Source organism: Schistocerca gregaria, chromosome 7, assembly GCF_023897955.1.
Source record: "Schistocerca gregaria isolate iqSchGreg1 chromosome 7, iqSchGreg1.2, whole genome shotgun sequence".
Lineage (NCBI taxonomy): Eukaryota > Metazoa > Arthropoda > Insecta > Orthoptera > Acrididae > Schistocerca > Schistocerca gregaria.
Window position 1 is genome coordinate 452,687,248 of NC_064926.1, and position 16,525 is coordinate 452,703,772.

General features: G+C 38.0%; 1 protein-coding gene across 2 annotated transcripts in view; it reads left to right on the forward strand.

Annotated features, from left to right (window-relative positions):
• The window catches only part of LOC126282197 (RNA-binding protein 33-like), a 225,594-nt gene that overhangs the window by 26,796 nt on the left and 182,273 nt on the right, over nt 1–16,525 (forward strand). For both annotated transcript variants that reach the window (XR_007551347.1, XM_049981730.1), the window contains exons 2-4: nt 2,893–2,992; nt 3,078–3,142; nt 14,477–14,652. Coding sequence is in view for 1 of the 2 variants with exons in the window: in XM_049981730.1 (XP_049837687.1) it covers nt 2,893–2,992; nt 3,078–3,142; nt 14,477–14,652 (341 nt within the window). In the remaining variant the exon portion in view is untranslated. The remainder of the gene's footprint in view (nt 1–2,892; nt 2,993–3,077; nt 3,143–14,476; nt 14,653–16,525) is intronic.

Consider the following 16,525-nt stretch of genomic DNA (forward strand, 5'->3'; position numbering starts at 1 on the left):
AAATGAAGAAATACTCCCTTATAATCCACCATCATGAAGTCACATTCCCCAGCCAACAATGATGTTAAAAAAAAACAGAAAATGTCAAACATCATCGAAAATATTAGACAATGACCGATCAAAGATGCCAGTGCACTACATTAAACTGCTTGTAGGAGACTTCAGTGCACAGATCAGCAGAGAACAGAAATACAAGGCAATAATAGAAAATTTTCCTGCTCACAAAGGCACCAGTAACAATGGGGAAAGGCTCGTCAACTTCTGCAGACAATTCGACTTAAAACTAATGTCAGTCTTTGTTAGAAAATTGCCAAGGAGAAATACGATCTGGTCTTCTCCTAAGAAACTTTTAGGCTCATATCAACTGGTTCATATGGCAATAATCAAACAAAATCTTAGAGAAATTGTGAATCAGAAAAGGACTAGGCATAAATTCAGACCACTCCCAAAATTAAAAAAGTCCATAGATTGACAAAAAATTTGTCAGACAACAGGAATGAATTCATAAAAAGCTTCATACTTCAGACAATGGGAAATTAGGATGAGATTAGAGAAGCAATGATAGAAATGGCGAAAGAGTGAGAACAACCACAAAAATAGAAGAGACATATTTGGTGGAATAATGAGACGAAGCAGTAGAGCGTAGACTGACTGCTTGGAAAAAATGGAACTCCAGCAAAAAGGAAAGAGACTGGAACACAGTCACTAAAATCAAAAAACAGACATCAGAATTATTCAAGCAGAGAAACAGAAATATGACAAAAATGATTAGAGACATAGATACAAATTTCAAACAGAACAACTCTAGGGTCTTCTACAAAGTTTTCAAAGAATTTAAAGATTCAACAGGCAAACTGATTACCAATGATGACAGCAACTGTGAGTTATGAGCAAAATACTTCAAAAATCTTCTAAACTGTGAGGAATCTAACACACCAATTAATTTTCAGGCAGCCTCAAAAGGAAAACCCATATTCAGAACTGCCATCACTGCATCAAATTCAACAATACATTGGCTAACTGAAAAACAGGACGTGTTAGCTGAAATGTGGAAACTGGGAGGGAAGCGGGTGGCTAAACTATTCGTGAGGTTATTACAGATTTCTGGGAGAAACGAAGAATACAGGACAGAAACCAACAATTACCAAGCTATATCTCTACTTCGTATAACATTGCATCCAAAGCTCTACCTAATAAAATAGAAGACCAAGCGAAACACACAATTGGTGAGTACCAAGTGGGATTCAGGAAAAAAATAGATAATGCACAGAGCAGAAGTTTCTGAATCCTTCAGGATTAACACAAATGTTCAACAGGGCAATGGGCTCTTAGTGATTGTTTTTAGTCTAGTCTTAGACAAGGTCATAAGAGAGTAGGGTAGAGACCTACAAGAGAAAACCTAGAAGGAGTCATTGTACAATGAGGAAGAGGAAGATTTGAGGTTAAATGTCTTGCTTTTGATAATGACATGGCAATAATTTCCAAAGCCAAACAAATGTAAAGGTAGAAACACTTTGCAAAATTGTGGCTAAAATTGGCTTACAAATATCGCATGAGAAACCAGAATACATTGAACATAAACATGACAGAGAAAAATGTATTCAAACACAACACAGAAACATTAAAAGAATTGATAAGTTTAAGTATTTGGGAGAATGTATACAATCAAATGGATTAGATAATACCACAAGTAAAGAAAGGTCGAAGGAAATGGAATTTGCATATAGGCTCACTACAAACTGATACAATAAAGATTGGTATCACCCCAGGCAAAAATTAAACATCAAGCAAAAGTAATTAAGTGGAAGCACTTCATGAATCTGAATGCTCAACAATGAATAAAAGATGTGAACAAGAAGAACTAGAAAAGAATGGAAGGAAAATACTCAGAAAAACTTAAAGACCACAAAAGAATGAAGATAATAACTAGACAAATAGGAACAATGAAGATCTATAAAGAAACATAGAAAAAGTTGCAGACACAGTAAGGAAGAGGAGATTAAAGTTTTACTGCCATATTTGCAGAATGAATGACACTACAGGATGGCAGGAAGAGACAAAAAGGAATCTGAGAAAACTTAATGTCACAGAAGAAATTATACAGGACACGGAAAATTTCAGGCTACTGATCAATACTGCATCCAACAACAAAAATTACAATCTAGGAGGATGATGTCAAATGAACAAAGGCAGGCCATCAGCCGATCCACAAGTAGGTCTGGGAAGATAAGAAAAAGATTGTACATTAGTCTTCGCTTATAAGTGGTGTATAATTCGCAGAATTCTGTAATAAAAAAAAGGCCAACAACAGACTTTGAAACAGCACTGTACAGCAAAGAACAATAACTTCTAGTACAACACTCCAAAAATCCAGCATACTCCTTTAGCGATTTGTTTCTTGGCCTTACCCCTGGTCTCTTGTGCCCACCATTTTCATCCTTTGAATCATCCAAGGCATCATCTTCCATTCACTTCAGATGTTCATACCATACCATATACCTTGGGTACACAATCTAGTTGCAAGAATGTTGTGAGTCGCTGTGTGAGAGTGAATGTTTGGTTCAGTAAGACTGCATGCTAATCTGCAACTGCAGTATAGACCAGTATTTATCGGTGTTCTACACAATCTCATCATTCTGTTTAATTAATTAATTTATTTATTTTAATTACAGATCCTGCTAGTGTATGTTGGTTATATTTTTACACTTTCATAGTTATAGGCAATACAGTTGTAATAATTCTAAAACTGTATGACACACATAGTCCTGAGATATTTTCTCAGGTCATACCAGACTTATAAAATAGATAAAGTTTTTGCTTTTAAGCATTACATTATTTTAAATATAGTCATGAAACAGATGTAAGCTAAATCCTGGTTCTTTGTGTCTGCAGTGACATAAACCTCTTAGATGATGATCTGGAAGATGATATTGACTATGATCTTGGTAATGAAGATGAAGATCGTCTTCTGGCAGATGATTATGAGCTACAGGTATGATATCTGTATTCTATTAAAACAATAATTATCTTAAAATTGTTTTCACTTTGGATTTTTTAATACCATCTCTTCTTTGTAGGATTCCTCTGAGCTGGAGGGTCATGATCATGGAGAAATACTGCAGTCAGATGAGAAGAGTTTTGTGTAAGTATGGATTTTGGTGTTTATTAAGATTTCTGCAATAATAATAATAATAATAATAATAATAATAATAATAATAAAAGTGCTTGGATAAGATGCAGATAAAAAATAAAAACCATTGTTTTGTAGGGTACTGAATTGCCATTACCATTCACATTTTTAGAACATCTGTAGGCCATACATACCCATCTTGTCATTGCAGAGCACTTTGAACCATATCTGGAATAATAATAATTATTATTTAATATGTGATACTTACATTACTTCAAAATATGTCTTCACAAACAAACTGCTTCATCTGCTACAATATGAGCAGCACGTATCTGTGAAGGAACAAATGTCAAACAGTGAGATATTTCCCCCCTTTATTTGCCAGACTGTTAAAACATTACAGTGTTGTTTGTACAGAGTGTATCATAATTAATGGCGCAAATTAATACAGTTGGAAATACATGATACTACAAGCAGAAAAGTATCAGTAAATGTGTTACATACAGCAAGAGCTGTGAGCACTTATTCAGTAAAAGAGATATGTTTCACAGTAGCGAAAGTGAAGTAGTGCTCATAGCTCTTAAGATATGCACTTTAGAGCACATTCTATGAAACATTTTTTCTTGTTTTGCTCAATGCTACCACTTCTCAAAATATCGAAAGGAGAGAGCGTGCTGTACAAGAGATTTGTTTCACTGTATTGAAGTTATGCAATTTAGAGTCCATGTTTGCCGAGACTTTTTTGCTTTTAGTATCATGTTCTTTCAACTGTAGGCAAGAATGTTATAGTAATGTAGTGCACTACACAGCAGAGATGATTATTTACAAGTTTATTTCGTATACACAATTGGTGGCAGCACAATTATACTTACCATGTATAAACTACTTTCATTAGCACAGAAGCTAGAGAAGTAGTTCAAACCTAAAAAATTCCAGTAAACAGAAAACTCCAGGTTGGAATATCAACAACGTGAGGAAAAGATAGATTGCTATTTACCATAAAGATGACATGTTACGATGCAGACAGGAACAACTAAAAGACACTTAATGCATTAGCTTTCGACCACAGCCTTCATCATAAAAAGAAACACACGCCCATTCCTTCACACAAGCGAGCACACCTCACACACACATGACCGCCATCTCCGGCAGCTCGGGCCAAAGTATAACTGTCACATAGAATGGAAGCTGCATTCTGGAGGGGGCAGGAAAGGAAAGGGATAGCAGTATATGGCTTGTGTGCCAAAGTGTGCAGGACTAGTTTGCCAGTAGGTGCAGTGTCAGGATGCTATGGGGCAGCGAGGGGGGAGGAACAGGGTATGACACAGGAGAGGAGTAGGGAAAGGTGGGTGGGTGCATTGGCAGAGTGTGGTACACAAAGAGGGAGGGAGACGAGAATATGGAGAAGGTGATAGGACAGAGGGAGTGGAAACTGTTGGGTGGAGGGTATGGGGAACAGTGTGTTACCATAGGTTGAGGCCAGGATGATTTAGGGAGCAGAGAATGTGTTGTAAGGATATGTCCCATCTGTACAGTTCAGAAAAACTGGTGGTGGAGGGAAGGATCCAGATGGCTTGGGTATTGAAGCAGCCATTGAAATCAAGCATGATATGTTCGCTGCATTTTGTGCCACAGGGCAGTGACTGTTCAATCTGGTGGACAACTGGTTGATAGTCATATAAAAGGCTGTGCAACGATTGCAGCAGAGCTGGAATATAACATGTCTGCTTTCATAGGTGGCAGCAATTGCAAAATGATGGTACACGAACCTGATGATATGAACTTTCATTTAATTCATACTTATTGTTCATAAACATTATACATGATCACCTTGTCATGAACTATTTCAATTTAACATCACAGGTCGCTAACCTACATATGCCATTATTACCCAATGAGTATTAACAAATGGCATTGTAGTTAAACATGTTGTTTTGAGTAGAACTTGGCACAGTTACTCCCAGGCACAGATTGACTGACGTGGAACATTACATCGTGGAATGTGACGGACATAAGTTTTTCACAATGAGTTATGGTTGACAACTGATTTAACATTGCATAGTGAAAACTGGACATAGATTATGCTCTTACTGACTAGATACCACCTGCCTGATGCTTTGTGCGCAACACCTGTTTATAGACATGCATATTACAGAAATTACAAAATGGTACAATACAGGAGTGTTATATTTTATGAAGGACAATCAAAAAATTTCTGTTTGAGGGCATTGCTGCAGTGATGCAACATAGCATGACCTTGATGCTGGTACATAAGTGCTGACATGTAGCCAAGGAATTAGTGTGGCATTCATGTCTTTCCAATGTGCGTGCGGTAAAAGTGTAAACATGAACTAGGCGATGTTATAATCAAATTCATCCAAATAGGACCAGTGTGCCGTTATCTCTTTCTTGGATGCCGAAGGACAGTCACCAGTAGGCTTCCATCAGAGAATGAAGAAAGTGTGTGGGGCAGCATATCTGTTGAAAACTACCATTGTGAAGTGGTGCACCAAGTGCTGTGCTGGCCATGATTTGACACAAGACACTGGTCAATCTGGGAGGTCAGCCTCAGCTGGAAGGCCCAATTAGGAGACACTCTAGTACCCGCCCTATAGTCCATGTGAATACCACGCCTTTGGTGCCTTAGAAAAGGCCTTGAAAGTTTGACGATTTGTGTCAGACGAGAATGTGCAGCAGTCAGTTATGGACTTCTTCACACAGCAGGAGATGGTGTTTTACCAAATGGATACCTGGTGAATTGGTAGGTTAATTGCCTCAATGCTCTCAGTGATTTTACATCACCAGCATACTGCTTCTGGGCTGTAGGGTCTACAAATTGAAACTTTTTGATCACCACTTATAGATATTAACATAAAAGATAGAAAAAATGAAAAATATGAAGATATGATAGGCAGTGAAGTAAATTTGTCCAACCAAAAGCTGTACAATTACAAAATGACAAAATAAAAGGTAACATATTATTAGAGGGAAGTTTTAATCTATACTCTTCTCAAATTTTGCCAAAAATTTTCTAGAAAATGAGATTTTCCAGGTGGAATAATTAGTAAACTAACATTTCTTTTAGTAGAAGTCTATATTTTTGGAAACAGAAAAATCAGGGCTACAAAAATGTAACACTGGATTTTATAGAGAATTGTAACTTGGAGACTAGGTTTCTGGAACACAAAAAATTATGAATACAATTAACTTTTGAAATACCAAGTTTTTGTGCAAATTATGATGTTTACAACAACAAAAATAATCAATTTTTGACAATATGATGTAATTGGACAGATAAGAAATTTACTCACCAAGTGGCATCATGTGTGTTCTCCTGCCACCGTTGGGTCAGTAGATTTCGTATCTATCCAATTACATTACAAAGTATAATGTCTGTCTGAAAGAGAAAATGCAGAGATTTCTTATAAACTCAATCATAAAACAAATAATTTTTAGTGGAGAAGAATTTTGACGCGCCCATATTTTAAGAGATGCTGTAAATTACTTTCTTTAAATAAAATGTTTCCATATGAGCTAAATATACTATTGTTACCACCAGTCAGTAAATAGCACCACGAATAATAAAGTTCAGCAATGCACAGCATAAATACGAAATTGATTATTTTATGGAACTAGCTGTACGTGCACTACTAATGAAAGGAGATCACAAAAGAAAAGAAAAAGAGTAGTAAAATGAAACTACATGGTTCCAGAGACCTTGTCAAATTTCAAACATCTATGATGTATACATGCAGACTGAAGTGACAAATGAAAATTTATACCAAAGCTGGGATTCCAACCCGGGTCTTCTGCTCACTAGGCAGATTCTCCTACCACTATGCCATTCTGATATACTGGCTTTCCAGAATTGCATGGACTACCCTAGCATGCCTCCCTCCTCAATCCAAACTCCCATTCACACCTCAGCCCACTTGGTATTCCCCTTAAACTTGAGAAGTGTTGCAGAGGCTCTCTGACTGCATTGGAATAGCACCTCAGCATCAAGTAAAACAGGAGATCCTTCCTGAAACCCAGGCATAGGTGTTTTGCTTAATATATACGATTCCAGAGACCTACATCTACATGCATACTCTGCCCAATCACACTTAACGGCCTGGCAGAGAGCTCATCAAACCACCTTCACAATAATTCTCTATTATTTCAATCTTGAATAGTGTGCAGAAGAAAACCAACACCTATATCTTTCCGTGGAAGCTCTTATTTCCTTTATTTTATTATTATGGTCGTTTCTCCATATGTAGGTCGGCATCAACATAATATTTTCGCATTCGATGGAGAAAGTTGGTGATTGAAATTTTATGAGAAGATTCTGCTACAACAAAAAATGCCTTTTTTTTTTTTTTTTTTTTTTTTTAGGCATCCACCCCAAATCTTGTATTATGCCAGTGACACTCTCTACCCTATTTCACGATAATACAAAAATGTGTAGCTCTTTTTTGAACTTTATGTATGTACTCCATTAATCATATCTGGGTAGGATCCCAGAATGCACAACAGTACTCCAAAAAAGGATGGACAAGTGTAGAGTAGGGAGTTACTTTAGTAGAACTGTTACTTTTCTAAGTGTTCTGCCAGTAAATCACAGTCTTTGGTTTGCCTTCCCCACAACGTTTTATATGTGTCCTTTCCAATTTAAATAGTTCATAATTGCAATTCCTAGGTATTTAGTTGAATGGATGGCGTTTTAGATTTGACTGATTTATGTAACTGAAGTTTAACGGATTTCTGTTAGTACTCATTTGAATGACCTCACACTTTTCGTTATTTAGGATCAATTGCCAAGTTTTGCACCATTCAGATATCTTTTCTAAATTATTTTGCAATTTGTTTTGATCTTGTGATTACTAGACGATAAACGACAGCATCATCTGCAAAAACCTAAGATGGCTGCTCAGATTGCCTCCTAAATGATACATATAGACACGGAACAGCAGTGGGTTTATAACACTACTTTGGGGAACACCGGAGATCACTTCTGTTTTACTCAATGACTTTCTGTCAGATTCTATGAACTGAGACCTCTCTGATATAAAATCAGTAATCCATTCACATAACTGAGACAATATTCCATAAGCACGCAAACACTAGGAGACACCTCTGTGGTACAGTGTCATAAGCCTTTTAGAAATCTAGAAATACAAAATCTATTTGAAATTCATTGTCATTACTACTCAGCATTTCATGTGTAAATATCTAGTTGTATTTCACAAGAATGATGTTTTCTAAATCCTTGACTGTGTGTTGATAGACCATTCTCTTTGAGGTAATTCATAATGTTCAAACACAGTATATGTTCCATAATCCTACTGCATATTGATGTTAATGATATGGGCCTGTAATTTAGTGGATTACTCCTACTACCTTTCTTGAGTATTGGTGTGACCTGTGCAACTTTCCAGTTTTTGAGTACAGATCTTTCATCGATTGAGGGGTTGTTTATGATAGTTAAGTATGGAGCTATTGCGTGAGCATACTGTGAAAGTATGGTATACAGTCTGGACCAGAAGACTTGCTTTTACTAAATGATTTATGTTGCTTAACTACTTGATTCAAATTCTGGAATTATTACTTCATCTCCTTTGGTGAAGGAATTTCCAAAGGCTGTGTTCAGAAACTCTGCTCTCGCTGCACTGTCTCCAATAGTATTTCCATTGCTATCATACAGAGAATGCATTGTCTGTGTCTTGCTGCTAGCATATTTTACATACAACCAGAATCTCTTCTGATTTTCTGCCAGCTTTTGAGACAAAGTTTTGTTGTGGAAACTTATTATAAACATCTCACATTGATTTCCGCACTAAATTTCAAGCTTCTGCAAAAGATAGTAATCATGGAGATTTTGTCTTCGTTTGAATTTGACATGCGGTTTCTGTTGTTTCTGTAAAATTGTTCAGACCAGTTTTGTGTATCAAGAGTGATCACCTCCACCATTTGTTAATGTATTTGGTATAAATCTCTCAATTGGTGTTGATACTATTTCTTTGAATTCAAGCCACATGTGGTCTACACTTACATTGTTAATTTGAAAGGAGTGGATATCGTCTAAGGAAGGCGTCAAGTGAATTTTTATCTGCTTTTTTGAACTGGTATATTTTTTGTTTATATTTGGAGGTTACAGTATTCAGTCTTGCTGTATTCACTGATCCCTGTATCTGTTTTGACACTTGTTATTAGCTCAGGATTATTTATTGCTACGAGGTAAAGTGTACGTTCACACCCGTTTACTGTTCATGTGGGCTCATGAACTAACTGCTCAAAATAATTTTCAGATAATGCATTTAACCCATTTTCGGTTATTTTATGCATACCTCCAGATTGAAATTAAACATGTATTTTTGTCAACATTTTGAGGGTAAATTAAAGTCACCATTGATTATAATTGTATGAGAACTGAGCCATGCAGACTGAAGCAACGAATGGAAGTTTTTACAAAACTTGGGTTCTTAGACAGGATCCCTCATAATGCGAGGTGCTATTCCAGTACAGCAGGAGATCCTCTGCAATGCTGTTGAAATTTAGGTGGAATACTGAGTTGGCTGAGGCGTGAATAGGAATTTGGATTGAGGAAGGAAGTGTGATAAAGTATGTGCAGTTGTGAAAAGCTGATGTACGAAGATGGTGTAGGGGTTAGCACACCTGCAGCAGGAGACCTGGCTTTGAATCCTGCCCTTGGTTCAAATTTTCATTGTGTCGCTTCAGTCTGCAGATATATAAAAAAAGAAATATTGTATCAGGAACTATGTAAGGAAAAGTTGTATAATCCCACCTTACATTGTTACGCATAGTACAAAAACCATTGGTGCTCTTCATGATTTACATCATTTGAAAAGAAGCATAGTGGTTGACCTACACGCCTTCAGTCAACTACTGTCCAGTTTCTGTGTCGTTTGGCACACTGAAGACATGCAGCTTTACACGCTACTGTGAGCACGTGTCTCCAGATGCCCATTACGAGTAGTTCCCTTTGCTTCACTGAAAGCAACAATGCCTGCCATTGACAAGCTGTGACACTATTCCTTGTAGATATGTTGGAGAGTCTTGTTGATACACCAACAAATTGGAAATGTCATTCAGGATATGATCATATGAATGTCCAGGCAAAGTAATTTCTTCCTGCCTTTCTGTCGTGTCTCCATGTCTAGCTGCCGTACTGTTCTGATTCTGTACAACCTACTGGCCAACACACACCACTTCTTTTCCATGTCTTATGTCAGTGGTGCAATGTCACATAAGTCCCTGATAGCAGTTCTGTATTATCTACGATGCTATAAAACAACCATTGTACTCCTTTAAGGGAATGACAAATATTTTGTCTGATGGTCTTACAAGGTGTAAGCACTTCCTGTGACATTTCAAATAGCAGTACCTCAATCTTTTGCACATCTTCCGTGAACAAGGAGATACTGCAAGGTGTTAAATATGTGAAGGATATAGACTTCATTTTCATCTAAAAATCCACATATATTAAATGTACATGAGACTACGCATTAACGCAATGGAGTAAAAAAATGGTGTATTACCACCAGCATTAGGTGTATGTAATTTGTTTGTAACTGGATTTTAAAATGATATTGTAGGTGCATTAATCTACTACAGTAATTGCTATATGGTCTGTTCTTGCGAAAGAAGAACCAGAAAGTGGTTCATTGTATTTCCAGAAAATATGAAAGAGAGTTGTTTTTCAATGCCAGAAATTGAAGAATATATTTGAATCTGACTTGGGTGCTGTAAAGTGAGAGGTGCCACGGGGATCTGTTTGTACCTGTTGCTTTTCTTGATTTTATCGATAATCAGTCAAAAACTGTTTGCAGTTGACACAAGGTCACAGTGAAAGATATAGTATGTTATGTAATTGATTCAGTAAATATGGAAGTGAATAACATTAGATCATGGCTTACAGAAAATGGATAATCACAGTGTATATAGTTTCTGACTTGGAACTCTCTGACCTTGTTCAGACAATTGCTGCTGTACTGTAAGAAAGTTCTCAAATGTCCCTGACTCCACAACTTTGAGAGTTCAAAGGTTCCTTTGAAAGGTCACAACAGATTTCCTTCCCCATCCTGGAAAAGTAGACCTCGTGCTCTTTAATGACTTTGCTGTCGATGGGATGTTAAACCCTAATCTTCCTTCCTTTTGTTATGAGGTAGAGAACCATAAGTGTATGTTTCCAGAATGAGATTTTCACTCTGCAGCAGTGTGTGCGCTGGTATGGTACTTCCTGGCAGATTAAAACTGTGTGCCGGACTGAGACTCGCACTCGGGACCTTTGTCTTTCGCTGGCAAGTACTCTACCACCTGAGCTACCCATGCACGACTCTCACCCTGTCCTCACAGCTTTACTTCTGCCAGTACCTCGTCTCCTACCTTCCAAACTTTACAGAAGCTCTTCTGCAAACCTTGCAGAACTAGCACTCCAGAAAGAAAGGATATTGCGCAGACATGGCTTAGCCACAGCCTGAGTGATGTTTCCAGAATGCAAGGTTCGCAGGAGAGCTTCTGTAAAGTTTGGAAGGTATGAGACGAGGAACTGGCAGGAGTAATGTTGTATGGACGAGGTGTGAGTTGTGCATGGTAGCTCTGGTGGTAGAGCACTTGCCCGCGAAAGGCAAAGGTCCCGAGTTCGAGTCTCGGTCCGGCACACAGTTTTAATCTGCCAGGAAGTTCCATAACTGTATGTGCTTCTTTATTTAAGAAGCCTTGTTTCCTCTTATGCTGCATATTTAAACATAGACTTTTTCCCCCCTCTTCTTGGTTTATTCTCACTAAAATTATTGAATGTTTGCCTCATTTGTACTGAGATTACACAAAGAAATTGACAGTTGTGGGTGGTTATGAAGCCATTAAAAAAAGAAATGTTATGGAGCCATTAAAAAAAGAAATCTAACAACTGTTAAAGCATGTTCATAGAAAATTAATAAAACAATTGTCCAGCTCTATTTGGAATATAATCATGAAATTTGATACAAGTTCAGTAACATGATTCATGCTTAATATTTCTGGTGCAGCTTAATTATATATTGAAGTAAGCATACCAGGAAATTTATAAACTACAGAGATTTCAGTTATAGAGGGCTAAAGATTCAGTAATTGATTTATTAAGATTCTGTTGATCATCTCCTCCCTAATAGCCAGAAAATGTCAAAGACAAGTGTATTTCATCTGGTAATGACACTGGCACAGAGACGAAGGTGATGAGTATTGGTATTTAAGCCCTTCGAAATGGGAGCCCAACACCAGCAATCCCTTTCAATGTGGCTGCACTCAGTTCAACAAGCATGCATAAGACCACTGTTCAAAGTACTTGAAGATGATGATTGGGTCAGATGGTAAAAACTTGTGAGTGAGATGAAACTGAAACTCAGCTAGAAGCAAGGAAACATAAACCATTCAGTCATGCAGGAAAACATTGTGAATCAGGCTGCATCTTATTGGAAAATGACAAAACTTGAAAAATAAAATATTACACTTAAGATGAACCAGCACTCTTTTTTTGAATATGATAATGTCTCAAACAAATGTATTTCGAGTAAATTTAAATGATGTAACATAGCCTATATACCCAATGTGCTGCATTCTGTTATTGGCATGCACAAAACAGACATGATTAATGGAGGACAAATCATAGGGTCAAGTGTTATATTTGAGATGGAATGTACTATGGGTAATAGGTTAGTCAAAGAAATGTAGTGAAAGTCAGGAAATGTGTGGATGCAAAACTTTCGAACTATCACTGAAATTTCAGATTCAGTATATCCATTTTTGCCAGTTTCAATTCCTTCTCATTTGCTCTTTTCTTTCCTTTTCTACCAGTCTTCTTCCATACTTTCATCATAAGTATTCTTTCTTCAGACCACTTTACACATGTTCTCTTACTGTTTCTGATTTGAAACAACTCTAACTTCTTTCTTCTGAAAACACCTCTTTTGCTGCTTCTTCTGCTTGTATCCTGCATATTTCCTAATCTTCTTTAACTTCCTGGCTATGTGTATTATAAACTTCTTTTCCCAGACTCACAGAAGATTTATTTTGTCAACCTATTGTCTGTCAACATGTATAGATATCCAGAAAGTATCATTCCCCTTTTCCTTATTGTTTCTGTTATGTTTTCTGTATTTTGGTATATTTCATTGTTGTACAATTTTCTCATGAGTTTATCTAATTTGTAATTCAGTCCTAGGCATTTGCTTGGGTAGAGGCATTCTTGTTTCACTACTTTGCTGTAATGCATTATTTTTTGGATTTCTTGATATCTACTTATAATTGTGAATGTTTCTTGTTATTATGTATGCCCTTTCCATTTTGTGAATTCTTTCATTATGGCAGATTTTTGTAATCCATTTTATCTGTCCTAGATACATGAACTATTTGACTTTTCTATTTCACCAGTGTGAAAAAAGGCTATTTTGTATGTTAATGATAAAGTTTACTTTCTAAAGAGAGATTTTTGATTATCTGTACTGGTATCTGTCCAAGAGATTAATCTATATTTTTGCATCTGCCAGATTTTCAGCTATTTGGCATAGAGCAATTTTTATTTTGCAACTGTCTGGCCTCAGTACAATGCTTCTTTCTCCCCAGTTGTGTTAATGATACTTGATTTATTATTTTATTTTATTTATTTTATTTTTTATTTTTTTAATTGTTCATTCCAAATTCTTACTCACCTATAGAGGATCAATATATGGAGCACAGAAACACATGATAGAAAACAACATTCATGCATTGTGTTTCAGTGCTCCATGCATCAGTCTACTTAGGTGAGCTGTTGCCTTTTCCTTATTTTACATATCGCTCTATCCAGAAATTTCCATTAATGTTATATAGTTGAAGAGTACTGTAGGTATGTCTTACAACTGTATAATATTTTAAAAAGGTTAGAAATTTCATTCAGGAACTTTATTTGGAGTCTATTTATATTTGATTGTTTTTTTTTTATTTAAAAAAATTCCATTGTAAAGAATGATATTATTATTATTATTATTATTATTATTATTATTATTATTATTATTCTAATGGGGGAGTAGAAACAGGTGCTGGAGGGTGGACTTACAAATCAGTCAGATACACATTGAATACAGAGTTGAGGTGAAATATCCATCTCATCTGAGGAGTAATTTATTCCTATTTGTACACAAAGAGTTAGTTTCATTTCTCTCTCTCTCTCTCTCTCTCTCTCTCTCTCAAAAAAAAAGTAAATTGGGCACTTAATGTGTAAGGTTTAAAAGGTTTGCTGTCGATCTATCTCTTGAAATACCTGTTACTGCAAATGGTTTCCATAAACTTACTAGGGCTCATGAATATACATTGTTTTCTTATTTACAGAGAAACTGATGAGCCAGCTGAAGATGATATTTTAGATTTGGGTGTAACTGATGGCCTTGATGACTTAGATTCAGAAATACAAGAAAGTGCTGATGTTAGCCAGCAGAAACTTGTTGAAGAACAATCCACTTTTGGCACAGAAATAGAGAATGTAACTGCAGAACCAGAAACCACAGGTATTGCTCATATTTATCCATTGCTTGTTTGTCAAGACCTAAAATGTAGCTCTGAAGTATGTGAAGAGTAAGCTGAAGGACAGCTAGACCTCTCGTTCTCTCTTTTATCTTTATAGTGTAAATGGATAGATTAGATTTTTTATCTATCCATTTACATTATATTGTCAATAATTGATTATTTTTGGTATTATATATACTTTCTTTTCATTTGTTATGATGACACTAGTAGTAAAGTGCACTAGAAATCTTTAGGTGACCCCCTACACTGAAGCCCCCAGGGGCTCAGCATTCACTTGCTGAGTACGGGCTTGGCGACCCCGGGGTCCTGAGCTGGGGACTGGTCTGCGCCGCCAGTGTCCTGTCACCGTAACCCCCGGACATGCTTCAGCAACCACCGTACGGCGCGGCGGTGAAATGTTGTGTGCTGCGGGGAATGGTAATCTTGGCTTGACCGCCTGGATTGCGAGGAAGGCCAACCTCTATAAAAAACCCTCAATCTTTCGGTGTGCTCCGCGCCTAGAAGATGCATGGCTGTTGGGGTGGAACAGTCGCAAGCGGGCAACCTCTGGGGCACCTGCCGCACCCCAGTTGTATAAGGCTTACTCAGGCACGCGGGGCTCTGTCTGAGCGGACTTTTAGTTCCCTAGCTGCTCGTGGGATCGCAATGGACCCTTCGACCTCTACATTTCCCCCTACCAGTGGCTTGGGTGGGCCGCTGGTAGGAAAACACACCCCATCGAAAAAGCGGCTACGCGTTGCGAGTCCTCCAGCGCCTGGTGTTGCTAGAGATTTAACAGAATGTAGTAACGGAGCACATGCTGATAATCAGAATGTGTTTTTGATTATTAAAAGGAATGAGGGTAGCTTTGAGAGGGTTTCTCCCTTTTACATCCACAAGGGTCTTGAGGGAATTGCAGGAACACTGAAATCTGTAAAGCGACTGCGCAATGGGACTCTGTTAGTTGAAACTTCTAGTTCCCGTCAAGTCGCTGCCCTTCGGAAAGCAAATTGTCTAGGAGAGTACGCTGTTGAGACCGAGCTCCACTCCACTTTGAATTATAGGAAGGGTGTTGTGACGTGTAGGGACTTGGTGGATATCCCCATAGACGTGCTAAAATCTGAGTGGGCTGACGAAGGAATTGTTGACGTGCAGCACATTATGAAACGAGTCAATGGGGACCTCGTCAAATCTGATTCGTTTATTCTCACATTCAGTTGCCCGAGACTCCCAGAGCATGTTAAAGCGGGGTTCTTACGTTTGCCCGTACGGCCATATTTCCCCAACCCAATGCGCTGTTTTAAATGTCAGCGCTTTGGGCATACTACGTTGGGGTGCAATGGGATAGCCACTTGTGGTAAATGTGGTCAGCCTGCCCATGACGGAGCCGATTGTTCATCGCCTGTGAAGTGCGTGAATTGCTCTGGGAGTCACCCTGTCTGGAGCCGGATGTGCCCCATCTATCTCGAAGAACGGAAGGTACAGGAGATTAAAACATCTAAGCGCATCCCCTATGGTGAGGCCAAGAAGCTCTTTAAGGCCATGCAACCTCCTGTGTTTTCAACATCTTTCGCTTCCGCTCTCAAAAAACCGGTACAACTGGCCACTGTTGCTACACAAACAGAGGTTGCTAGTGTTAGCACTAAAACCTGCGCTTGCCAGTGCACTTGTGCTGCTGCGGTTGTTTTGCAATCTGCGGCTCTCCCCGCTACATCGGACAAGGCCGTGGTTGCTGACATTGAGGTACTTCCAGCCTCCCCCCATATGCCGCCTTCTGCCCAGGCGAGTCAACCTCCAACTGTTGACAAGGCTCTGCATTCCAAGCCCCCCAAGACAAAGCCTCAGAAGATGAAGGTTCTGCCACCTGAGGAGACT